The following is a 26658-nucleotide window of genomic DNA, read 5'->3' as shown; positions in this document are numbered from 1 at the left end:
ACCTGATGACCTGTGGAATGTTCCAAACAGGTGTTCTTGGAGCAGCACAGCATCCCAATTTTTTTTTTTCTTTTTTTTGGAATCGAGGTAAAGTTACACAGACAAGTGGGGTCATATCAGCTTCCATTACTTGCTAGTTAGCAAACATGCGGTGAAGCATGCTCCTGGATTAAGTGCAGGTGTGTCTGTAATTTGCCATGGCCGACTGCCGAGGGAGATGACCAAATCCACGTTTAGGGTTCACCAGGAGCTAAGAAATGATCAAACACATCAAAGTACAAACTAACTGAGTACATCTTTCTGCCATGTGGGAGCACAAACATATTATTGAGATGGGCAGTTTTTTTTGCAGGGATGTGGTAGAAAAACAGAGGGGGGAGTCACAGAGGGAGGATAAGGAGACCGTCTCGCGCCATAAGCCAAGCCAAATGCAGCTTTAATTAAAACCCCATTAAAAACTCCCCACCCCCCCCCCCACCCCCCCGTGCCAATGACAAAAGCTGCTAAGAAGCTCCAGCTAGATTAAGGAAGGCCAAAGCTCCCTCCCTTCAGCCCAAAATCTTGTTAAGTCATCGCAGTCATTTCATATAAGGTACAGTCGTGTGGTTTCATTTGGCCGGGGAAACAGCGGGTGACGTGAATGAACATAAGCAGCAATCATAAGTCGCTTAGACTTTCTGGACGCAGGAAAGAAACGATGGCCCAGCAGTCAAATATAATTAAATCTCCTGTCAGATGGAATTTTGATTTCCCACTCTGTATTTACACAGCTGATGGCATTTAAATGAATGTATTACACGCGGGACGCCTGGCCTGAGCGCTGCTGCTGCTGTAAGTGTTGTTGCTTTTTGCAGGTTGTAGTCATGGTGACAGCGATCGCCGAGCGCTTCCTCAACTACAGAGACAGGGAAGGTGTTTGCTAAAAGGGGCGGCAGTCTGGGGCAGCTGTAGCAGCTAGGCCTCCTGGGAAACGGAGTCTGTGTGTAGTGAGACTTTGGCTCATTTCAGCCTCTGGCCTGCTTGGCCGCCCTCTCCAGGCTTTCAGCCCAGACCTCACAAACAGCAGTGTGTGTGTGTGTGTGTGTGTGTGTGAGGGCAGGATGGGGGGGATGCTGGCAAGTTTTAGGGTCAGAGCATCCATTTTGAAAAGAGGCCATATATGTGTTTCGTGTTTTATTGCGACAGCCAGTGGTGACTGAGCCTCACCCTCTTGCCTCAGGCAGCAGCAAAATCCAGCTATACAGTAGCATATGTGTGTGTGTGGGTGTGTGTGTGTGAAAGTGTGTGTGTCAAGGAGAGTGACAAGTGCGCCCTGAGGGGTCAGCAGGAGGAGGAGGAGGAGAACCGCTCTGACCGTGCTGCCCTTCTTCTGCCGCTATTAAAGCCCTCATAGACCATGCCAGTCTCTCCTCCACACTCACACCTCTCTGAGCATTTTTTTTTTTTTTCACTTTCACACTCAATAATTCTTTCTCTCTCTATGCCAAGTCTGTGGATTTTCAGCTTCTCACTCTATTATTCAATGTCCCATCCATCCCTCTTTCTGCAGAATCCCAAGTCTCACAAGGTATGAGGGGTAAAACTCCATCTCCAAGCTGCAGATATTCTAATGTACTAGTTTGCTTTGTAGTTGTGAGTTCTGGGGTTACACAGTGTAGGCTGTGCTACAGCAGTGATCAAGATCCCACATGGAGATTGCAAGAGCTGTCATTGGTCAGCTTATGTTTTCTCCTATAAGCTTCTGGTGGTATTGCTAGTGAAGTCAACAGTAAGGAAGTCGCAGAAACAGGCATGTAGCAAAATGATCTCCACTGCCAACACTGTGCTCACAGTAGGCCTAAGCATAGCCCACCACAGCCTCACACTCTTTATCATGATACACAGTAACTGTGGGGACTAAAATGAAAGCACAGATAATCTCTTGGGCATATACAGCACGGTTGCAGTTATTCCCTTCAGCCAACAATAAATCCAGCTTTAGCTTTATCCCATAATTGTGTGACCACAGTGGCTGCTCGTCACTTAAGTTCATTTTAATTGTAATTCAGAGCTAAACAGCTACTCCAATGTTTGTTCCTGAGCCCATGTAATAATATCCTTAATACAATCACGTGTTCACAAAGCGCTGAACCTCGCTCCATCCAAGTTTGTGAGCGACATTTTGAGAGAACTTGGATAAACGCTTGCTTTTTCATGCTCGTAAACGTGCACTTATTCCTGATATACATCATATCAGAACAACAGTGATTTAGATGAAGCATGATGGGATTTACCACACCACAAAATATCCCACTGATCATTTCAGCACCCTAACAGCCCTCACAAAGCTCGACAACAATAGTAACACCCAACGTTTGTTTCCATTGATTGCTCTCTCTTTCACTCCCTCCTTGGCCAAATGTAAAATTGGCCTGCTATCAGCTAATTCTACCGCCAGCTGGGGAGCTTACACTGAGAAGGGCCAGTAGCTCCAAGTGATCATGGGTACAGGACCAAGAGCCTTGTCTCTGTGTCCTCCACCCATGGCCTGGACCCATCTTCCATCAGCTGCTGGCTCTTTTCCTGTATAGGATATGTCACTGTTCTCCCCTCGCCAAATGAGTTCACGGATCAGCTCTCTTTCCTTGGACACGCTCCCCTCTCCTCTCCTCTCTCCCTGTCCTGGAGCTTTCTGGATCACAACCATCAGCAGGGTGTTTGGGGGGGGAGGGGAAGAGGGGTTTACTGCTGCCTCTGTCTTGCCAGATGCCACCTCTCTGGCACTGAAATGCGTTGGCTGGAATTACGTAATGATGCTTTTCCCCCTGAAGCACTTTCACGGTGAGATGCCCAGCATGCTAACTGTCCGCTGGAACAGAGACAAGACTTACTGCTACAAGGACTTCAGAGCAGGATACAGTGGCCTGACCTGGCTTCTACTAAAAAACTACAACCCCCACACTGCCTCTGTAAAAGCCGAAACAGTCAAGTTTCTAACAGGAAAATCAAAACAATGAGGTGAAAGTCTGTAGAGCTGGTGAAAACTGCAGAGTCAGGTGATAAATCTCTGCAGGTTTGTCACCTTTCACATGCAAGTAGTCATGTGATCCATTGTTATGAACGTATGTATTACAGCCACTTTAAAGCCACTATCTGTAGAAGGCAGGCCAAGGACAACAAGTGAGTATTCAACATTGAGAGCAGCATCATATTTCACCATCACCGTCATCATAATGACATTTAAAGCTATCGTCTCCACCTGTTTTTGTCGTAATGGATCACACTCTTGTTTAGGATAAGAAGCTGCAGCACACCTACAATTAGTCTTACATTTGGCTGCATGATTACTGAAGACGCCTCAGTCACACCGGTGCTGACTCACTACAGCGGCTAATTGTAATTACTTTTGAGGTATTACACAAGTTGACCGTATGTCAGTGAGTTATTAATGGACCGGTATGAGGGGTCTGCCTCGGGGGTCAGGTCAGCAAACTCTGTTAACGGTTTTAAATCTAATCTCAGAATTTCCCCCCCACATGGGAAGTCGTGTAACATGTAACAAAGCTTCCTGTCTTTGGCTGAGATCACAGCTGTGCTACATTCCCACATTTAGATCGACTCATCATACGCCACAGCCTCCGTTCACCTCATTTCACCCCATTATTGTAGCTTAAAAGTGTTTGAAAAAGCGATTAGCCCTCCTCCCTGCACAATCAGCTAATAAAAGTCATAAACCAAGCCAAATAGAAAACTCTTCCCCGAGTCGATCAAACCCACAAATTCACCTCATAAGCCCGCGCTCTGGTCCCAGTGCACATATCTTAACGACATCATTAACGCGATAATGGCCATTGTTTTATGGTAATTATCCATGGCGTGTTATTGAAAGGCTCATTGTTCTAATGATGGCAAGCTCATAAATAAAGCGGCAATAAGACTTTATGAAGAGCTCTCTGTGACCACTAAAGTGTTACTGATGATGGAACGATGAAGATTGCCAAGTCTATTCAGAAAACAGAGTTGGCACGCTGTGGTGTGACTGTGTGTGTGTGTGTGTGTGTGTGTGTGTGTGTGTGTGTGTTTCTGTGTCTGTGTGTTTGTCTGGCAAAAGAGTGACACCCCCTGCTCAGTTCCAAGCTCTATCAAGTCTTGAGAACAGAGGATGCATGCACAGTCTGTAGCTGCTCTCTCTAGGAGCTCTGCAGAGTTATTTCCAGTGTTAGTCGCTCCTGAAGTAAATTTCCTGTTCATTTTGTGCATAGACAATGTTAGGTGGCTTACAGTTGGAACAGTTCCAGGGCTTAGATTAATCCTCGGTACAAAAGACGGCCAACTGTGGAAGAATATATCTGATTCTTTAATAAAGAGTTAGATAAAAAGCTACGCGCAAGCCGTCAATCAACTCAACTCCATCGATTCTACACATCAAAGTTCGTCTGTTTACAGGTGTTGAGGAGGATTACTGCATGTGAAAAAAGTTTTGTAAAGCCTTTTGTGTTCCCGAGTGATGGTCGGATCTGAAGGCTACAAGTTTGAAAATGAAATGCAATCGTGGGCTCGTGGAGCTCTGCAGCCGACTCCTCAGCTCTGCTCGAGGCTGGAGGCTCCAGGTGTCAGGATCCGCTAACTTGTCTGTTCCTAGTGTTCCTTTTTTCATTTTTTCCTTTAGTGTCATGTCTGTCTGTTCCCCTGTCTGTCTCAGCTGGGTGTTTCCCTGCACCCAGCTGGCTCCGCCCCTCCAGCAGCGCACCGTTCAGCAAATATGGTGCTGCAATTGTTTCTAATTTCAACAACATTCGGGATTTGCTTCAATAATTCACGGCAATAACCGATGTTTGAGGCTTTGTAGTGTGTGTTGTGGTATTTAAAGCTCTTTGCCCAAACTGAGAGCAAAGCTGTGATCATTTTTGGTTCATTAGAAGGCGAGTCTTACTTCTGTGATTTCTATTAGAGCGGATAGTATTAAACTCCAACGTTAAATTGCTGGGATCTGTCAATGTGGAAACATCACTATAAATAAGCCCAAAAGGGCAAGAAACAAATTTCCATTAAATCTGCAAAAGTTTTGGTCTCTCTTTAGTGGAAGTTTAAGCCCCATGATTTATGTGCATCATGATGAACTTGCCAAGTCTCTTTCTATCGCACTTCTTGCTTTTATCAAAACACCAACTTAGAATTCCCACTTTTTTCACAAAAAAAAAAAAGAATTTTTCATGAAACTTCAAAAATGGGCCGAATGGAAATGCCCATCATGTCACAAATCCCAGCTTTCACCTCCCTCTTTCCCCCCTAATCGAACTGCCCGGGTGCACTCGGGTCGGGTGAGGACACATGAAGGCTCGGTGAAGACTCTGAGATGGCCAGCTGCGGACGTCCACCTTTTTGTCGTTTGATCAAAGCTTGTCCAAACACGTCGGCTGCTTTCATTAGACTAAAACAAACAGCCAGTCACTATCTCAGGCACACACACACCTGTCATTTCATTATTGAAGCAGTTTGCTGGTTTGGCAGGGGAAAAATACCACACTGGTAATGAACCTGTATGTCCTCATGTTTCCATGCCTCTCTGCTCTCTATCCTCGGCTGAGCATGTAAAGAGTGAACCTGCTGCAGGCACCAACTGGAGGATTAGTCCCAGTTTCCTATTGTTCCTACTGTACATGCAAGCACTCAGGGGACAGCTCCAGCCTTTGTGTGTGTGTGTGTGTGTACGTGTTTAAACATGTGTGTGCTTCCTGCTGACTTCTCCCCACGCAGATGTTGATCCTGCAAAACAGGCTTCCTCACTGATGAAGCCAGGAAAGTTTGGTTTCACTCTGACTTGCTACCAAGCTCGCATGTGTTTTTCTTTAACCACAATCCCCAGATTTCCTATTTAATTGAGGGAAACATTTTTTTTTTTGCTTGTATAATTTAAATGGGTAGGATGAAACAGACAGACTAGTCTGAAAGAGGACCAAAAAAAGTCGAAAATGAAGCATTCTGTATTACTTAATGACTACACATGCAGGCTGTCTTAGCTGCGCCGTGTTGACAGAACAATTCTCCCTGCTCTTATCTGTAAGACGATGACATGTTGTTCTATCAAAGCGCAATTAACATTTCGCATGCTCATCCGAGCCCCAGTCTCTCTGTTTTACCTCCGTCTTCCATCGCTCTCCCCTTGTTCTTTCCTCTCTATCTCCACAGTGGCGCAGAGTAGTATGAAAAAGGCTGACACGAGGTTAAAACATCAATTAATGCTCACTAATGAAAGACTATTATTGTTCTCAATCGAAGTCTTTCCTCTCATTTCTCACGCCATTCTTTTCATTACTCGGCTGCTTTGTCCAACTATTGTCTGTCCGCCCTTTGCTTTTCTATTGTTGTTAATGTCTTCCATTCCTTTTCTTTTTGTCTCTTGCCATACCCTTTCTCTCTTTCTTTCCTTCGTCCTTTCTTTCCTTCTCTCTGAAAGCTTTTTTGGCTGTGTACAGACACAGTGCTTTTGGTTGTTGCTCTGGTTTTTCGCATGTTAGCGTGCGTTTTTATGTGACGTGTAAGTTCCTCTCGGTTAAAAATGAAATTGCGCTGGTCAAAAAGCAGAAAAAAAAGCTGCAATCATTCAAAGCTTACAAACTGCAAGTTGCCTTATAATTAGGGAAGTCAGCATAACTTCTCGCCTTTCAACCTCACTAACATTACCATAATTCACTTTACTGTAAATTTAATTTGAAGGCATCCTCCAGAATCATGAGCTGGTCGACTACTCAAATTTGGATGAAGACCAACAGTATAATGAGAATTTAGAGCCAGAAAGAGGGAGAGAATACAAGAAGTATGGGCATAAACATGCATATTTGTTTGAATGTGTGCTTTTCAAAATTCAGCTTCAGCTTTGACTGAGTCTGTCCTACTTGGACCTGAACGCTCATCTAACAGGTGAGTCCATAAGCCGGCTAACAGCATTTTTCAGTCCTCTCAATGTGAGTGTAAGTTGTGTCTTTGAATGGTGTCCACAACAGATGGAGTTTGTGAATTTACTGGACTGCAGACCCCTCAAAATGTCCTTATAGCAATAAGTAAAATCTACAGTATAGCATGCAGTATGGCAGTACAGTAAAAATAGCCAGTAGTCAGCCAGTGGTGTACTGGGGGCTATTGACCTCAGCCATGTGAGAAATGACAGCTTCTGGTTGGCAAACCCAACATTTTTTGACTGACACTTACAAAAAAAAAAAAAAAAAAAAAAAAAGGTTTTATTCCAGTGAACTCCTGACATTTACTTCATTTTCATTTCAGTCAGATCTTAGATCACAGCTAACAAACAGTACCATGCCAGGCTCATCCAGGTCAGATTTATTTTGAGGAGCTTCAGATGCTGCAGCGCTATTGTTGTGTTTTGCTCTGCGCCGTGTGGTCCGGAAGTTAGAGTGTCCTTCAGGAAAATAGCTTCTAGCAAGGCCATGAAATTGGGATAAAGATAAAAAGGGGAAAGTGGAGGAAGGATAGAGCACGTGTGTGAGTGTGTGTGTGTGTGTAGAAAACGGAGGGATAGATAGTAGGATAGCTATGAACTGCCTGCCAACTATTGTTTACTGTGGGTATACTTTCACAGTTTAGTCAGAAGCAAATCCAGAAGGAGTTCTCTCTCTCTCTCTCTCTCTCTCTCTCTCTCTCTCTCTCTCTCTCTCTCTCTCTCTCTGTCTTTCAGCCGTGTGCAGTTGCGGACCTGTGTTCCTCTTCACAGGAAGAATGTTTGAGGAAATGGCAAACATCTTCCAGATGGCCGGGCACATGGCCCCCGTTCAGCCGCCGTGCGAAAACGATCTCACTCCCACACATGTGCGCAGACACATGCCAAGAGCAGGGCTAAGCATGTGCACAACATATCGTACTTCTATAGAGCAGTCACTGCACTGTATGGGCGCGCGCACACACACACATGCACACACAGAATGTCATTATGATCTATACGTGCCCATGTGCTTGCATTGTTGTTTCATTTCCCAATTCATTTCAGGTCCAATCAGATAGTAATCTGAGTTTCCTGCGCGTCTCCATCCTTCATTTCCTAACAGATTCACATTGGCAGTCGTTGTGTTATTGGACAATGCGCAAACTTTCCATATCATGTTTGTTATTGTAACAGTGGCTGAGCCCCAAAACTGTAAAATGATATCTTATAATCCTGTTTTGTGGGCTATTTCAGTGGCCATACTGCATACCAGCAGTGACGTGGCCAGTAAGTCAGTATTTATAGCTTAGTTGAGGTGCTGGTTAAATTCAGTTTCAATTGTAATTCTTCAAATATCAATCTTGATGAGTCATTTAATCTTGTAAACTAGTTTTGCCCCAGTTGCCCTCCCAAACACAGCTTAATCTTTCCAGTATGCTGATGTCAAGGTAACTTCTGAGAGAAGTGACTCACTCCTCACAGCAGTTCACATCTCTGATGCATGAAATTCACTTGTGATGTGAATGCATATAAATGACTCCATTTATTGACAGCTGACATAAAATTAATGATGCTTTTCATTTGCACCTGACCTTGTCTTTATGCATCTTTAACGAAACAAGTTCTGCAACACTTTTTCTTCTGTTAATATGCACTATTTTTGGAAATACAAATAAAAAACAAAGGCAACGAGGTGTTTTGCGTCTATACTGAACAAAACAAGTCAAGCACAGCAACAAAAAACCTGCTGAAACCTGAAAATAGGGCTTCTCAAGAAGAGACCGCTTTGCTTCTGAAACGCCCTCAGAGGACATTGGACTGCAACACATCCATGTATCCCAACATCCCTGGTCCTCAAGCTGGCGACCTTTGTTGCATGTCCATCCCTCTCTTTCAACTCATTTCCTACCATCTCTCTACTGTCATTATATGATGAAGGCATAAAATGCAGAATCCCTCCATCCATTCATCCATCATCTATAACCACTTCTCCATTGCACTGTTGTGGGGTAGCTGAAGCCTGGCGTAGCTGACACTGGGTGAGAGGCGGCGTCCATGCTGGAAAAGTCATCTGTCCATCACAGGGATCAATCAAACTTGCCTGTTAGCATGCAAGCATTTGCTAATTAGCGCTAAACACAAAGTACGGCTGAAACCGAAGCCGATGGGATCGTCATTAGCTTTGCTAGCTATCCAGAGTAATGGATAAATTAAACAGTTAAAGCTAAAGCTTTGAAGCTCAGGGGATCAATGACATTACAGTTCATCCTCTGATGAAGGCGTGCACCAAATTTCACAACTTTCACAGCTTTGACCTGAAAACTTCATGATTATAGCATTTAAGGTGTGACAGGCAGCAATGAGAAATTAAAAAAAAATATTAAATACATCTTTTCTTAACAATTATAGTGCCCTTTATCACTTTGACTCTGTGAATCCCTCTAATATATTCCCTCAATAAGTCAATAGGTTTTGGATTCTTGACATTAGAAAGAAACGACATGAATGACTCAGACATTATCATCATTACATTTCAATCATAGAGTCACACATATTAGACCAGACAGTCATATTCAAAGTGAATGACAACTGCTGACCATATGTGTTTAATTTCACCCGAGCTGACTTGCCTTCTGAGTTTCTAGTAACACAAATATAATCTGGATTAAACGTAGTGCTACACCTGCCAGCAGACGGTGGTGACTCATGATTTGGTCCCCTCGTGGGAATGAGTGAGAAGTCTTTTAATAAAGTGAGCAAAGTGACAATAAGTTAAACAAGCTGGCACATAGACCGCTGGTCGCACCTCTTTATTAGTTACTGTAAGAAACAGAAAGGAAAGTGAAGGGAAAATAGAGATATGACCCGGCTTCTACTCGACCCAAACACGATGAATTATCCATCATTGAAGCAGCTCTTGATTTCTTCATTCCAGCAGTGTCTTTTTCATTCTTTCCTCAATAGATTTAACCAGCAAAGTTCTTCAAACTATCCTCTGTTAGGGTCAAGGTTTCCATATGAAACTGTAACGTCCTATATACAGTAAATGCTTAACATTCTCTCTGAAATGATCCTACCCAGCGCGCTATGGTATGACCCTGGAGAAGTGTTTTCTAGTTCTATATGAAACCACTTCAGAGCTCTCTTGGGTGCGCTCTCTCTCTCTCTCTCTCTCTCTCTCTCTCTCTCCACAGGCTGTGAAATATGCATGGACAAGTGAAGCAATGGCGGTGGAGGTGGGGGTGTAGGGATGGGGGAAGGACGATGCTCTCGTCTCGATTAAGTATTTACAGCAGCCCAGACCATCTGGACCGCGGGAGAGGACGGAGGGAGAGAATGAAGGAAAACGGACAGAAACAACCTGAGAGGGAAATGAATGAGTGGAAGTGAGGGGAGGATGAGGTAAAGAGGAAAAGGAGATGAGGACATGAAACATATTGTCTTGATTAAGCCCAAAAGTTTCTACTTTGTGGCTCTTGCTCTAGGTTTAGTTTGGGGAAATGTGATCTGGACCCCAGGGAGGGCTAATCGTCAACACATTTGTAATGGGGGAAGAACTGTGTGTGCGGCGTGTGCGTGTTGTTCTTGTACACATTTTGGCCAATCGCCATTTTTGGACGGGCATTCAAAGGGCTGTTTGAGGGTTCAAAATTGGTTTTAAGGGTTAGATTGGAATTAAGTTTAAGTTTCTGAGATGGCCAGAGAATGCCCTATGCTAATGAGTGTCCTCATAAGGACAGAAGCACAAATATCTGAGTGTGTGTGTGTGTGTGTGTGTGTGTGTGTGTGTGTGTGCGTGTGTGTCTGTGTGTGTGTGTGTCTGTGTGTGTGTGTGTCAGCTGTGTCTCAAGTAAACCGATTAAGGAGGCATCAAAGTGGGAAGTGAGCTGTAGATGTAGTGCTACTAGCGTCAAAGCAACAGCTTGAAAACACTGAAACAAATTGAAACAAAGATACAGGATCAACTGTAGCATTAAGTTACTATTACCGCTTTCACACGATCTTTCATTTTCTCTGTACTCTGCAACTGTTCACTGGACATCCTACAGGCATGTTGTCATTCATTATAATTCACGTACATACAGTACATTTTAATGTTATTAGTCTCATAATATGGCCCGTGTAACCTCATTCGCATTTAAGGTTAAAATCACTAAGACTTTCCTTATATAAACCTTTATTTTTTTTTATCCCAAAAGTAGAATTTTCTTCCTCTACATTGTATTGTATTACATTATCATGACCCAGTTTCCCCACAGGACTCATCATCTTCCTGATTGCGCTGCTTCTCGAACGCAGCTTTGAAGAGCAACCTTGTTTCATTTGAATCAATGTGGGGGGAGGAACAGGAAGGCATGACGGACAGAGACAGGAGGATGAGGGTGAGGTGTGGATGTCGGACAGCTGATGTGCGCATCTGAAGTTTGATGCCCCCTAATGTTCAGCTTAAAGATGCCCTGAAGGCCCGTTTGAATCACTCTCCTCCCCTCCTGTCCAGCTCTCTCTCCCCTCTCTCTCTCTATTTCATTCAGTTGATGCTACCCATCAACAGAAAGCTCAAAAACATACAGCGGAACAGAAATATACAAACACACACACATAGCTGAACTTAATTTTCCCTCATATTTTGTGTTTGCAGCGAAGCTTTCACATTTTGAATATCAATGAAATCGGTTCCGTGGTTATGCTTGATAAAGCAGTTTAGCACACGGCGTATGACGGACATAACGTTGTGTTTGTGGAAGTGAGCTGTGGTTGATCTACTGGACACAGAAGTGCTGGCCTATCGGATGGTCTCTTCATCCATAATGGAGCAGTGAAGCCCCCCCCCCCAGTGAGGTGGCTACCAGCCTCCCTCGCCTCTTCAAAAGATGTGTGAAGACAGCATGAATTATAAATACCTCCCAACTCTCACACCAACACCCTGTTTACGCGAGGGTTTGGTTACTATGGGAATAAATGCATCTGATTGGGGTTAAACAACGCAAAGGCAAAAATGGGGCAGAAATTCTTAGATTTGACCAAAATGGATTTCTGAAGGTTCATTTTGAAGGCCAACGACCATTACTTTGAAGGTAATGATGCTTCCAAAAGCCAATGTTTGAGCCAACATCTAATACAGCCAGATTAGAGCCTCAATATTGCAATTCCAGAAGGCATCTATACAGCAACACAAAGGGACACTCCCAACAGGGAGAAGAAAAGCTTTTTTTTCCCCAAAATTCATTTAAAAAATGTATTTTCAGGTTTTAAAAGCCTCTAAAACTGGATTTAGCCCTTTTGGAGACATTAAAACTCCACTACAAATCAGGATGTTGTATGGTAATCTGATCAAAATATGACATTACAATAAATTCCACTCACCAAGGCACAAATGGACAGCAGCGACGGCCTGATGCTTGCAGCTCGATGCATCGTCTAAAATTGAGCAATTCTTGCACCGAGGATTCAAAAGAAAAAAAAAAAAGTGAAGTGTACATCTGCTCCTTTCAGTTTGGGGATCAAAAAGGTTTACTGAGTATTTTATGGCTCGACTTGGAGCAACAGAGTCTTAAGAGGAGTTCTGTCAGCCTGCAGTCATCACAGTGTTTGGTAATGCAGTGGCAAATCCTCACGTCTTTGCCTAATCTATGAGGACCTTTCCCTCTGTTTACTCTGATGCAGTATCCGAATGTGATCTGAGTTTAGAGTGTAAGCCTGGACTAGTCAACTGAGAGACAATATCAGATTAGGCAAATATCATATTTAAGTGTCCTCAGGCGACACGTGGAGTGGGAACTCATTGTGGGTCTCACTTTCAGCCGTCCACTTTCTCCACCATCTGCCATTGCCAGAAACTCTAAAAGCTTTACTGTCTAGCATTAGAAATAGCCCCCTCCTCCGGTTTTGTGCAGTCAGACACTTACAGAACATAGACAATAACAGCCTAACAGCATCTGAAAACCTGGTGCCAAACACGGGTCAAGTGGTCTGTCTTACAGTGACAATCATGCCTACATTATGTAACGCCTGGCCAGGTGTGCAAAGAGATGAAAGCAGGCTAAGTTTGAACTTTTTTTCATTCTCCACACAACTTATTACCAACTTATCACGCTTTGGGCAAGAGACTGTCCGAAAGTGTGCATCAATTGCAAAACAGAGTACTTGGAGAGACCCTAACCCTAACCCATCACGTACAGCAAGAAGAGGTCCTTAGTCCTTAAAATGTTTGATTGCTGTTATAATGGTCATTGTCAAAAAGTCCTTGATTGTGATTGGCTGAACCATGTTGGAAGATGTTGTAAATGTGACTGTTTTACATCAGTGTTACTGCACCAAACAAATTGTTTCAGAATGTCAGATTTAGTTGTGACACATTGAAAGCTTTAAGCTAGAAACTGAAGAGCTGGAAAAGTCAAGAAACAAAGCCGGAACCGTGAAACAGATGATGTGCTCAGTTTGCTGTTTGGGTTTGGCTGTTTAAAATCTAGTAAAATGAAGCCAAATCAGGCTCTCCATCTGCTTTCTGCCACTATGAAAAACAGGAAAGGTGAACCTGATAGTTTACTTGCTGGTGCCCAAACTACAAGGACAGAAAGGACAGAGAGTGCTGGAGCAATATTCCTTCTTCCTGGCACCTGTCCAGAGTCAAACTAAATGGACTAATTAACGAAATTACTGCACTTTTTTGTTGCTGTGTGTCTACTTCATTAATCCTTGCCAGGTATATGTAATAACCGTTTCTAAGAGCAATAAGCCACGCAACAGTGATTTTAGAGCAGCTAAAGGGCCTAAAACCCCTTTAGCTTTTCTAAAATCACTATAAAGGACGGCCTCTTGGGGCTTATTGCTTTAGCATTTAAACTAAGCACTAAATGACTAAATATTGTTCGCAGTTTTATTCCCCTAAACGCTCTGATGAGACTGTTTTTTACGATATAGAAGTTGATAGTAGCACACACACTTAAATAGATGCGTAACTAAAACACACATACACACAGCAGGACATCAGCGGTTTAAGTGTCCGAGTGTATCTCTTCTCACTTCAGGGGTCCAGACCTCTGCCTACAGCAGTTCACCTCAGCCAACAAAAAACACGACAAAATCACTGCCGCTACGGCATCAATTATTGACCAGAGCCTGAACACACACTGAAGCTTCTAACACCTAGAAAGAAAGAAAGACAGAAAGAAAGAAAGAGACAAAGAAAGCCCATTGCCCACAGGCAGTTCTGGAGCCTTGCATGTATAAATCTGAGTCATCTTCCTATAGGTACATGTTCTCATATTTTCACTTGCATACTTCAAAGACAAGTATAAAGTGCCTGGTAAGACCTTAGGTGTTCTGTGAGTTACCACTCACCCCCCTGCCCCTTCACAAAGAAAGCCATTCTCACAAGACAAGAGAGGGGAGATGTTTGGAACTGTTTTATCAGCTGTGTTATATCCCTGGAACTTGGGCCAGCCATAACAGACTGAAGTACAGACATATAGGAGTAACAGGCAGCAGTGGTAAAGGAGCCAGCACTGACGCCAAAGCCTGGGGACAGACAAAACTCTCCACAGCATACTGGGAAACACAGACATGGCACCAAAGTGTGGTTATGGTTATGATTAGAAGGTACAAGCTGGAAAGCTCACACTTGATGATGCCTGGAGAGTCCAAGGACCTTCCAGTGACCTGGATAGCTTTGCCAAAATTATCTCACAGAACTGGACAGGTTTAAGCAAACTTGGATAGGGTTTGATCCTTGCCGTCATGGTTGAAAGAAACTTGAAGGTTGGTAGGAGCTGGACTGGAAAGCTAAATACATCACGTCATTTGTGGACCCAACTATCCCCTCAGATGTCCTTCCTCCCTTTTTGTAGGTTGTTAGTGTGTGAATAAATGACTTGTACTTAATTATATTTGTCATTGGGTTTCTACCTATCTGGCCAGGGATTATGGATGGAAAATACCAGTGTGTTAAAATCTGAAATTATATCTGTCCTTGCTTTATATAAGATTAATGCTTTTTGTGCATTGTCCCCGTTCAAACAAAGATTCATGAAACATGAACATTTATTTTTCTTTTTGGGAAAAGTGATCACTGAATTGCATTCTTTTATTGTGAGGAAACGCTTGCAAAACAGCATTTCTATATCGAGAGACACTAAAAATCAATCAAAAGATTTTTTTTAAGGCGGTCCAGCAAAGTGAACACCACTCAGTCTGAATGATTTCTCTGGTCCTTTCCCGGGCTGAAGTGAATGACACCAACAGGCTAATACCCAGTTGTTTGGGCTGATTCCACCAAGGCCACTAACAGTTTTAGGTGTTCGACTGTGAAAACACAGAATGTGTGCTTTGCCTATTGACACAAAACAAGCCTCCACAGACCACTGCTGATCTAAAAAGGCCTCAGTTCATTAATCCAGTTGCCCTGAAAAACTTTTCTCCTCTCTGTGCCGTTAACTTTCCCCCTGTGTGAAACCTGGCATCTTGATCTACGCCACCTGACAGGGCAAGACGGCAAACCCATTCATCTTCCCCCATCTTCCTTGTTTGATCCTGCAGCCCTGAGACTTCAAAGCCTATAGGCCAGTGGATTGTGGCTGTCCACACACCACGCCAACCTGACAGCTACAAGAAACCAAGGCACACCCCACACATAATACCTACCAAGACGTGGTCAGAGAGGCGTATGGGTCCTCTTAGAAACATGTTAATTTCATGGTAATTTCTGCTTTTTAGACGATGATGCCAACAGGCAGCTGGCCAGCATTTTCTGTCTCTGTCAATTTAGGTTCAGTTCAGATTATATTCAACCACTTGCTGTGTTTCTTCTTCTTCAACTGGGCTGTCCAGTGGTGAATCTGCAGCATTATTCATACGCTGCAACAATTAAAACATCAACAAGGGAAGGAGAAAATATGTACATTATTCATATCTGTCCTCCAGGGAGACAGGCAGTCAGAGCTAATGAGAGGCTGAGGCTTTGAAGTCATGGAGCCCTCAGTGAGGTGAATGGCATGAATTAAGTACCACCATCAGACACGTTTTGCTCTGTGTGAATGCCTTCTAGATGGCTAATTTTAGCCAGTGCTATGAGCCCTGTCTTGTCTATTTTCTAAGTTTTTATTAGGAAATTTGAATGTAATTAAGTTTCCTCCACACCCTTATCTATGAGGGGGGCATGCTCAGCTACATAGCAGCATAGAGCTGGTAGGGAATGGATGTAGAGTAAAGAGGAAATTAATATTCCAAGAGAATATAAGTACGGGCGCAAGATACACTTGTTGTGAAGATGAGCGGAATGGATGCATTGCGTTTTCCACCGCTCTGAAGCGAGGGAAGTGTGAAGTGTTTCTGGCGACAGGCAGCTTTGCTAAATAGAGGAAGCTCTGCCAGCCAGACTTGACCCCTTTCCCTGGCACTGCCGGTACCTGCCGTCCTGCCCTGTGCCATGCTGATATGCTATCTGCCCAAACAGATGCCCGCTCTGGCCTCGCAGCGCCACTCTCCGGTCCCCCACTTTACTCGTAGCTGCCTGCTGATGTTTTGTCCGCCCTGGCGCTCTGTATCACTCTTGTCTCCTTGAAGAAGCACAGCAGAGAGATAACCGAGACCTGCACTATCCTCGCTGTGAAAGGGAAGCTTCTTGCTGATGAAAGGTCTGTGTGAGTCTGAGGCCAGACATGACATAAAGACATCCAGAAAGAGCAAACATGGTGTAAACGTTTGGCCTACCTCCACAGTGAGCTCTCCAGCACCTTGGTGGAGTCAGCGTGGTAGTACTTGGTCAGGATCAGGATAACCTGCAAGACAAGGTGAAGGAGAGAGACACATTTATTACCATTTAAGCATAAAGCTACTGCTGAAGAATAGGACTGGTTAGTGCAGTGGGTCTCAGACTGGTGGGTGTACAGCTAATGCAGAGCAGGGATGGATGACCAGGAGGAAAGAAGTGGAGCATTAAAGGAAAATAGTTTGTGTAAGGACAATAAACAACCAAGAATGTTCTACCCAACTGGCTTGATCACGTGACAAAACACAATCAACAAATGAATGCAGCTTAAAGATGTAGGAACAAAACTAGCTCAGTTAATGAGCAAAGGGTAATCTCCTGTGCTAAATGCTAGCAAGTGCAGCTATTACTTGTGGTCTTGGCTGATTGTATACTGTGCAGCAGTAAAGTTAACAGAGCAGATTGACCAAACATGACTCCTGATGTTGGGCTATATTTGTATATATTTTGTTTCTTTATAATCCATTAATCCTTACATTTTGTCTCTTTATAATCCATAATTCCTCCAAATGAGAATTTTTGATTACCTGAAAATAACTGCCAATTGTAAATTACACTCTTCTTCATCATTTTTTAAAACAAATTTTGTGATGAAAAACAGAGTCAGTGACCCGTCACTGTTTTAGAAGGTCAACCAAAAGAGAAAAAAAAACACATTTAAAAAAATTCATTTCAGTTTTGGCAACAATACTCGATGGGAGGTTTTTAATTGGTACTTCTACTTGACAGCACCGTTGGTCAGTCATATATGTGGCCAATGTTTGGCCAAGATTTGAACTAATCTCTCCTCTCTATTAATATTCCAAGCAAAGGCAACCATGGGGGATCTCCATCTGCACTGCTGCTGTTTTCTATGCTTAGCATTGTTTGAGGGTGCTTGGAGAAACTATTACCCTGAACAAATAATAGTCTTGTTTGCCACTTTGATTCTAAAGCAAGCTCACACAGTGCTTTCCTCAATGTTCCTCCATGCCTAATTTGTGCAAGTGCAATTAAGAATTTTGCTTCAACTTATTTTTCTTCGGGCGACTTCATTATGCAATCTTTATTTCATAATACGAGTATGTTCTTGGGTGAGGGGGCTATATTATTATGATATTTCACAAAAAATCAAATAAATAACATGTAGGGATGCATCATTCATGTGACCAAGACATCATGGTCCGTGGCACAAACCCCGTGTGTGTACACTGGATCAGAGAGTCTTGTCTTTCATATTTCTGAGAACTCCTGTTCTTGACAGCTCGGTCTGCTGGGATTTGCGTTGCCATGGCAGGAGTGCCAGTGGGTCAGGCAGCACAGTGGGGCCTGGTGGTGTGATTGACAGGCTGGCTTGCAGTTCTAGGTAGTGGAGCAAGAAAAAAAAAAAAAACTCAGGCCTGCCTTCAGGCAGAGGGGAGTTGATTGGCCGAGGGGTCCAGCCCAGAGGCAGCTGCCAACAGCAGGCTGTGTTGAAGGTGGCTGCTCCCAAGGAGTGAAGCAGCAAACTCTGTGCAATATGGATACTCCTGATACATCTTAATGCGGAAAGCAAGCACAGCCTGTATCACCATATTCTCTGTGGCGATAGTTCATGATTATGGTTCTCATTTTTAGGCAACTTGCAGAACAAGAGGATGGAAATTTTACAGTCTGGGTGGCCTCCGGGAAAATGAAAGACAGCTAACTAAGTAAAGTTCAGGAGATACATATCTGACTAAATTCTTTGTCAGATAGCATGAAAGCTGTCTGTCTCAGCTGATTTAATATGTAGTTAGGCTCCAGGGCCAAATATTTTCTTAAATATGTATTCAACCTCTCAAAAAATCTACCCTCCATAGTAAAGCAGAGCCGTCATATTGCCCTCTTGTGTCAGGAGGAGACTACGCAGCCTGTAGCAACCAGTTGGATTTAGTATTCAAAAAGAAACCCAAAGCAATTTTAACTTGTTCTCATTCCTACATTCCATGAGTGTCAAATACCAACGCTTTGTCACACACCATCCACATCTAATATTGCTGCAGATGAGTTTACACAGGGGGTGGGAACCTTGTGCATCCCTATGAGACGCCGAGGGGCATGACAAAGTGCTGGTATTTGATGCTCTGGGAATGAGACCAGGATCTCAATTTTTAATAGGACCACTCCACTGAGGCGGGTCTGGTCTTGGTAACTTTGTTAAAATACTTTTTTCTGCACAAAACTACGAGTTGGTCAAAGCAGAGCACCACAGCTGGGTACATACAGAATGAGCTTTGAGAGCTTTAGACCAATTTCCACAAAACTGCCATCAAAGCCACTCAGTGGTGTCTCTAGGCAATTGGCTCAAAGCAACCCAAACCCAGGATTTCCAACCCTGGTGGAGCTTGGCTTCCAAAGACGTTTATGGAGTCCAGAGAACCGGAACAGAGGACATTTCCCCAAGCAGACGCCACTTGCCAGGGCTGATAACAACCTTGTTGTTAACAGCTCTAACAAACAGAGCACACAACCTGCTTTTTCTCTGCCTCTAACAGAAAAACTTTGAATTAGACAGCAGCCATATCTGAATTTGCAAACAAGCCACCATGTGAGGCTCTCTGAGTCATGCAGCATGTAGCAAGTGTTCCCTGATTGGTCGCTGGCCTACTGTGATTCAACCGGTGTCTCTGGAAACAGCCTGTCCGCCTCTGCACAGCTGTCCTTCTCCTAATGAGATACTGGTGCAAAGCTTGACACTCTTACCATGCAGACAGGGAGGCAAAGTAACAGCACTGGTCCCTTGACATGTGGATTAGATCTACCATGCTGCACACTTAGTACTTGTGCCTCCCATCTTAGTTTCTTTTTCCCTTTAGCTCAAACCCCCCAGGTGAAAACTTTTTTAAGTTGGCATAGTTTTTAAAGCTACATTACATTATTTGTAGTTGTTTTTCTGGCCAGGTAGAAAATAGAAGTCCGATATGCTCCAGAAAAAAAATATCTGGCTCTTCTTCTAAATGCTTTAACATGTTCATTAACTAGTTGCTAGCTGTGTCAGCCATTTGGTGCTGAGCAGGTAGCATACAGTGGGTTTATCAAATCTTTCTTGCTGAAAACCACTGCTAGTTACTGGAAGCAAAGCAAATGCTGCAAAGCTGCAGGACAAACAAATCTAAGCAATGCACTAAAGAAGCTGTGTGAGGGCAGGGAGGGGAAATACTTGGAGATATGCACCAGAACAACTTAATGACATATCCAACGCATAGCATTTGGCCATCTTGGTCAGCGTGTCTTGTGTCAGTTCAAACTCTATATGTACCAGTGCTAAGGCAGAAAAGCAGCTGCGCATAAAAATGTAACAATAAATATAGTAATACTCAACAGCCTCTAACATCTTGCGTCCTTCCTCTGACACAAAATACATTTGTGATGCTGGTGATAAATGAGCCCTGTCTACATATAAATCTATAATTATAGCTTTCTCATCAAATTGCATCCTCTGTCTTGTACAGGAAAATGAGAGGGGAAAAGAAACTGCCTCTAAAGTCTATCAGTCCATCAGCCCCGTGAGATTGAGGTATGCTTCATTCATCCAAATGCCATTGCCAATAAAATATTCTGCCTCTCTATCCTCATGTTGAGTCAGTCTTCGAGGCCTAAGTTCTGCTCAATTGGAAAAAGATCTTTCTTTGGGGATGAAGTGGACAGGGCAAGGATGTATTCGGTCATAAATCACGACTGGCAGGAGGCAGGGAGAGCGTTTATTTGGCAGCAGCAAAGCTAGCCACATTGACAAAAGTGCTGAACAGCACAAAAGCCAGATTCCTCTATTGCCTCTAGTGTACAGAGCAGTGTGTTAGGACTACTATTTGGCAGCTTCTACCTACAGCTCATTGGACTAAAGGGCGAAACTGGCACTGGTTAACAATCCAACCAGGGCGGTAAGAAGAAAAACCCTATTTTTGTGGAAATATAATACCATGCCAGTCAGTTGAAATTCAACAGAAATAAATCACCATTCTTAGAGTCAACAAGTAAAACATGTCCAGGAGCTCATTTTTTTTCAGGAGCAATTTCCTCCTTGCAAGGAAGTTTGTGATGAACTTGGTGACCTAATCAAACTGCGGTAGAGGAAGTATCGCTGTATTGTAGCGACCTTGTAATACCACGACCACATAATCAACCACTGTGGATTTCTTGTTTGTAAGCTGGTGGACAATGAGCCTAATGGCTTTTATTGGGGAAAAGTCAACAGGGTGGTGAGGACCCCTGGATGACTTCATACAAATGCTACAAGAGACCCCATTGAGAGTCAAGCTCCTAGCCGAGTTGACCATGAACTCCCGCTTGACAACCACCATTTGTACCCAAGACATTCCCATCAACTGCGTGTCAATGGAGCACTAGCAATCAGCTATTGGGGAGAGGACAGAGGGAGAAAATGCTAAAGAAAGAAAGGGACTGGGGGGAAATAAAGACAGACAGACTCCGAGGCTCTGGAGAAAGAATGCACTCATTCATTTTTAAAGCGAAAACAGTGAAATACAAGTACTCCATCCAAGTGTGTGACACCCCCTCCTCATCCCTCCGGGCCATTTCGCATTCTCCAGAAACAGACCACACACATAAACAATTCATCACAGTCTGCAATAAAAGGGAGGAACTCATTTTTGTCTATCCCCCCCCCCCCCCCCCCCCCCCCAAAAAAAAAAATGGAGCCCAATTTATATTCTTGGGGCACAAAAGTAAATTCCACAACGATTAAATTTGGGGAATGAGTTTGTGCTGACACTTTGACGCCATTTCTGTTTCTCTGCCTGTCACAAACAAAAGCGCACACACACGAAAACACAGGCACAGCGATAGAGGTGCACGCATAGCACAAAGCCTTTCAATATGTTGCGTAATCTGTAAGCTTGACTTAAATCTTTGTCTTTATTTGATACAGCAGAGTACAACAGAGAATCAGACAGGAATCTGACATCACAGAGAGAGGGTGGTGACATGCTGCAAAAGCTGTATATAATGTATAATGGATGTGATTTATTATTATCATTATTGTCACTGAATGTATATGTGCAAATGTTTCTTTTTTATTTAACTATTTTGCAATATTAGTGTATGGAATATCGTGCTTGTTTTGCTGGCTATTTGCTAGACCAGTTCTAGCTTGGTTTCATTATCAGTAATCACATTTCTTGTTGAAAATGGACACAATAAAGTGGTTTACCAACAAAAAGCTCATCTAATCAGGGTGGTCGCTCAGCAGGTGCAGCCTCACCACTATAATCAGCTACTGCTAGGAGTTTTGTAGATTCCACTAATGAAACAGGAACTAACATTGACGTTACCACCTAGTGAGCAACCACAGCAGGGACAAGTGCAGCCACCACTGTGTCAACTCTCCCGCCCTCTCCTCCACCACCAGCAGCGGTGTCTGGGTCGCCTTTTACACCACCACTAGCTACCTCAGAACAGGATGGCAGTTGTGCGTCTGTTAGCAGCTGTTCTCCCAAACCTCCTGTTGGAGAATTCAGCAGTAAGTCCAGATGACCTTGGGGAATGATAAACCCAAACAGGTACTCCTGAATAGCTTTCCAGTTCGGCTCTTCTCGGGGAAGAAACACATCTGGTACCACAACAGACCCTGGCTTGAGCACTCTTGAAAGGCGATGCTGTGTGCTGATTCCCTCGCAGACAGGGCTCATGCATCATCAGATTTAATGTTTACAGTAAAAGGTTGTGAGAAGTCTTTTTCCACTTGCCACAAAATGTGTTCACCGAGCACCGGAGAAGTGTGTCACATCTCCGGAAAGCTCATTTAATTTAACTTGACCAACAATGCAAGACAGAGGGGAAAGACAGTTTACTGAGGAGATTCAATTCATCTGGGAAATGCTGGCTGCAGCATTATTAGGCCCAGCCTGAGCCACTGTAAGTGTAGTAAGTAAGCCACAATCATCATAGTCATATAATTTTTTTGCAGTTTGTTTCTGTGAAATATTTCCAGTTTTCAGGTTGTAAGAAATATTTGGATTTTTTTCAGTGGACGTATGTTTGCCAATATCAAGTATCAGACAAATGAGAGTAGAATGAAACCTCCCTGAGCTGCACGCTGTCGTGCAGGAACACGCTGTCGTACTCTTGCTTGCTTGCTTGTGTAGTGCTGTCCATGGTAGTCATACAACTGCCACCTTACCACTGACTTTATTTTATAATAACCGACTTTGGCCTTGGGCTGTTTATGTAGGAATTGTAAGTTTAATAGTGGGGTGAGACTACACCACTTATATATAGGCATATTTTGCCTTCTACGCTATCAGGTCACAATGAATTCATATCAACCGAACCAATTTTTTTTAATTGTCAACATTAAAATGTTCAGTAAATAAGCACATCATTTAGTGGTTGTTTTTTAACATATATACCTACATATTATTGAACTATTTGCATTAAACAGTAAAAAAGAAAAAAAAAAAAAGACTGATTTTCAGAGCCTGGCCATAAAAACCAAAACCCTGGCCACTGATTTTCCTCTGTTGCCAGGACTGCCAGAGACTGCTGCTTTTCCAACTGAGGTTGTGTGACTGAACTGACTCGCTTTCAGCTCGTGCATGGCTCACTCCTCCTCTCTACTATCTTTACAACATGGGAGTTTATTTTTTGCCAGAACCATTTCTGAAGCATGTAATTCACTTGTGAGTGTATATAAATGCATGTATGTACTGACACAATAATGCTACAGTTTTATTCTGCTACTAGAAACAAGCTGCAAATGTGGATTCAACAGCTTGGAAGCAAAACAACTCTACACACTATTGTAAAAGTGGCTGCCGAAGAAAAAAGTGCTTGTTTTTGGTGCTCACAACATTCAACAACTACATTTAAGAAGAAAATGGCAACACTGCTTTGCAGGAACACCCGCTAATATGCTAAATTATCCATAGACCTCCCTGTAGACAGTCTTCAGTAAAAACTTCTGCTTACACACAAAGAAACAGTCACAGTGTGTTCTTTTATTCTATTTGTATTTCTATTCTTCACTTCCAGTGTGATAGGGAGATGTGAGATGTTGCTGCGTTGCCATTTTTCAATGCGCACAAACAACACTCCATTCATCTTCATTGAGACACGTCTCAAAATAAGATGAATTTTTGTAATTCACATGAACTAACCTTTTAAACAAGTAACAATTACCCAACACGTTCTTTTTCCAGCATCTAAAACCCTAACCGGTGATCCAAAGGACATTTCAGTGCCTCTACATCCCTGTCCTTGCTTGCTCAAGCACAAGAATACGCACACTTGTATAAAATAAATTGCTTTATTCATCCAAGTAGTTCCCCATTACCCCCGTCCTTCCCATTCAATGGCCGCGCTAATGGTTCAGGACACCAGCCACCACTGAGTAGTCACATCTGGTTGAAGTCATTTTTGCGTTGGACCTTGACCACACTCTTTATCTGAGGCCAGCCAGTGACCCACAAACTCGTTACCATTTTAACAGTAGTTTGAGATTGCCACCATTCATTAAACCGCTCAGGCAGGGAAAAGGGGAGGGCAATTACATGGATCTTTGCCCCTGCTTGCCTTTTGCTCTGCCCATACAAAAACCTTGTGCTGACCTCACTTGCAGGAGTCTGTCCAATCAGGTGGAAAAGGACCACATCTGGATTCCAGAGGAACTGTGGTCGGTGTTAAGGAAATTAGTTCAACTTTGTCTACTTTTCACATGCAATACCTTCCGAGTTTCATTGTAGAAATTCAAATTGGATATTATTTGGAAAGTTAACCTAACAGCTTGGTGTGCTTGTTTAAATACAGCACTAAAAGGTATGTATCAACCTCATTATTACTGGTGGTCATGATTCAAATTTTACTGACCAATGCTATTTTAGAAATTTGGAAAATGCAGAGCAGCACTGATTGGGACAAGCAGGGGAAACCTCCTACAGCTTCAAGCTTCAGCTGAACAGAATCTATCTCCACACTTGTCTTTGAGTCTAAATAAAAGTTGCCATTGAAAGTAATCCCCTGGAAATCCCTGCAGCTGTTTCAGCAAACTGCATCACAGTTGTTATGCAATTAGCCACAACTGGAGTCTCCCTTCTAATCATGGTAGTGACAAGACAAGCCATCATTTTGTGTTTGCTAGTGCTTGTACAGCACATTGGCACAGTATTTGCTCGCCAACAACACAAATTTGCATGTCAAAGTTCTATTAAGTTGAATGCACAAAACAGTAAAGAGTCTCCAGGATTTACTTAGCCCCAACAGGTGAATCCACTCATCATGGTGATTCTGTTGTAATGAATTGATTCTGCAGCAAAATCAGGTAAGTCAACCAGCAAGTTGACCAGTAACTGGATCCGGTATGCTATGTAGTTTGTAATAACAGGGATTCCAAATGGACCACCTTCTGCATCTACTTTAATTCAGACTCAAAGATAAGTGTGAGATCATCTTTGAATTTTTTTTATTCTTTTTTAGATTGCCTCAAACTCAAAAAGTATATGAGTTTTTACCCTGCTACAATGGCAAATTAAGGTAAAACTTGTGCTTGTTTGTTTCATGTTTGATCTGAAGGTCTTTCATTATTAAAGTCTCTTTTCGAACCACAAATTTTTCGCTCCTTACTTCCCACTATTACCTATTCACCCATCTTTTGTCAGTTTCTCCTCCTCTTTTATGCCTCACAGGTCTTGTTTCCCATCAACTCTTTTTGATCTCCACACTTCTTTAAGTCTCTGTGGTTTTCTTCCTCTTTTCAAGCTTCCTCTGTTCTTCCATGAATATCTGAGAAATTGCTATAATTGGACTCTGATCAAATTGGTGGCCTGTTTTCCAAGGAAGAGCCTGGAACAGATAGGGCTGGTGATGTTCATACAAATGCACATGCGTCCGCCCCCAAATCTCTCAAATTATGGGGTGCATCCACAACAATAGGATATTTTTGGTAACACACATTACTGTAATTCCACTGCAAACACAAAGGGGTAACATCAACACACGTTTAAACAAAAACCATTTATCCGCGCAAATACATATTAATATACGTGGGATTGCAAGGATGATTTTGCCCGTGGAGGTTGAAATAGATTGACTGATGCTCAATCCAACCACTAATTGGACCAACAGGACCGAGGAAGCTGAGTTCCTTAGATGTGTGATAATCCAGTGCTGGGAGCCCGAGGCCTTTGGGACTGAAAAAGAGAGTGTTGGGGGAGGAAGAAGAAGCGATAAAGAGAGATATGGGATATAGTGGGAGACGGGGAGATAAAAGGAAGATGTGAGAGACCAAGAGGCAAAGAGACAAAGGAAAGAGCTGAAATAAGAAAAGAGTTGAGAATGGATAAGTTGGAGGGAAGACGCTGCATGAAACAAAGAGAGAGAAAGAAGAATTATAGTTGGAGAATGACTGAGAAAGATCAAGAAAAAAGGGAATGGCTGGAGATGGATAGAGGAGGGAAACAAGACAGTGAATTAGACATAAAATAGGACAGGGAGATTGGAATTGTGAGGACTGTAATGGGGACGGTAATCGATGAAGCTCAGGGATTGAGACAAGCCTTTTGGCCCTCAAATCTGTCCATCGATCTGGGGACGAGGCAATGGGGTTTGACGGGGCCACTGGGACCACAAACCCAACATAACCTGGCTCGGTAATCAGTGCTGGTCTTCCAGGGGAAACCTGATGAGGTTCATGACCTTACCTCGACATGTACTATAACACTCCGATGCAAGGAGAGACACTGGAGGCTTGATGTGTTTTTCAGGCCTTTACTAAGGTGAGATCCAATGAAATACAAGCATCCAGTCAGTTCAACTGTCTGTTTTGTCCAGCCTTGGCTGACAAGGTGGAAAAGTTTCTTTTCTTTTGTGTTTGGATTCACACTGCAGAATAAAAAGTTGAAAAACTGTTTTTATACGAGAGTCTCATGGCCTTTTGGGTAGTTGTGGTAACTTGACGTGCTGTGATTGTTGAGATTTTGAAAGATTTTGAGGAGTCCACACTGATTCAAGTCCTTGTAGCATT

At 43.1% G+C, this 26658-nt stretch overlaps 1 protein-coding gene across 7 annotated transcripts in view; it reads right to left on the bottom strand.

The window, feature by feature from the left end:
- sorcs2 (sortilin-related VPS10 domain containing receptor 2) overlaps positions 1-26658 on the bottom strand; it is a 278384-nt gene that overhangs the window by 186068 nt on the left and 65658 nt on the right. For all 7 annotated transcript variants that reach the window (XM_076724452.1, XM_076724453.1, XM_076724454.1 and 4 more), the window contains exon 2: positions 16625-16692. In XM_076724452.1, coding sequence (XP_076580567.1) covers positions 16625-16692 — 68 coding nt within the window. The remainder of the gene's footprint in view (positions 1-16624; positions 16693-26658) is intronic.

Source organism: Chaetodon auriga, chromosome 24 (genome assembly GCF_051107435.1).
Source record: "Chaetodon auriga isolate fChaAug3 chromosome 24, fChaAug3.hap1, whole genome shotgun sequence".
Taxonomy (NCBI): Eukaryota; Metazoa; Chordata; class Actinopteri; order Chaetodontiformes; family Chaetodontidae; genus Chaetodon; species Chaetodon auriga.
This window is presented reverse-complemented; position numbering and strand designations above follow the sequence as displayed.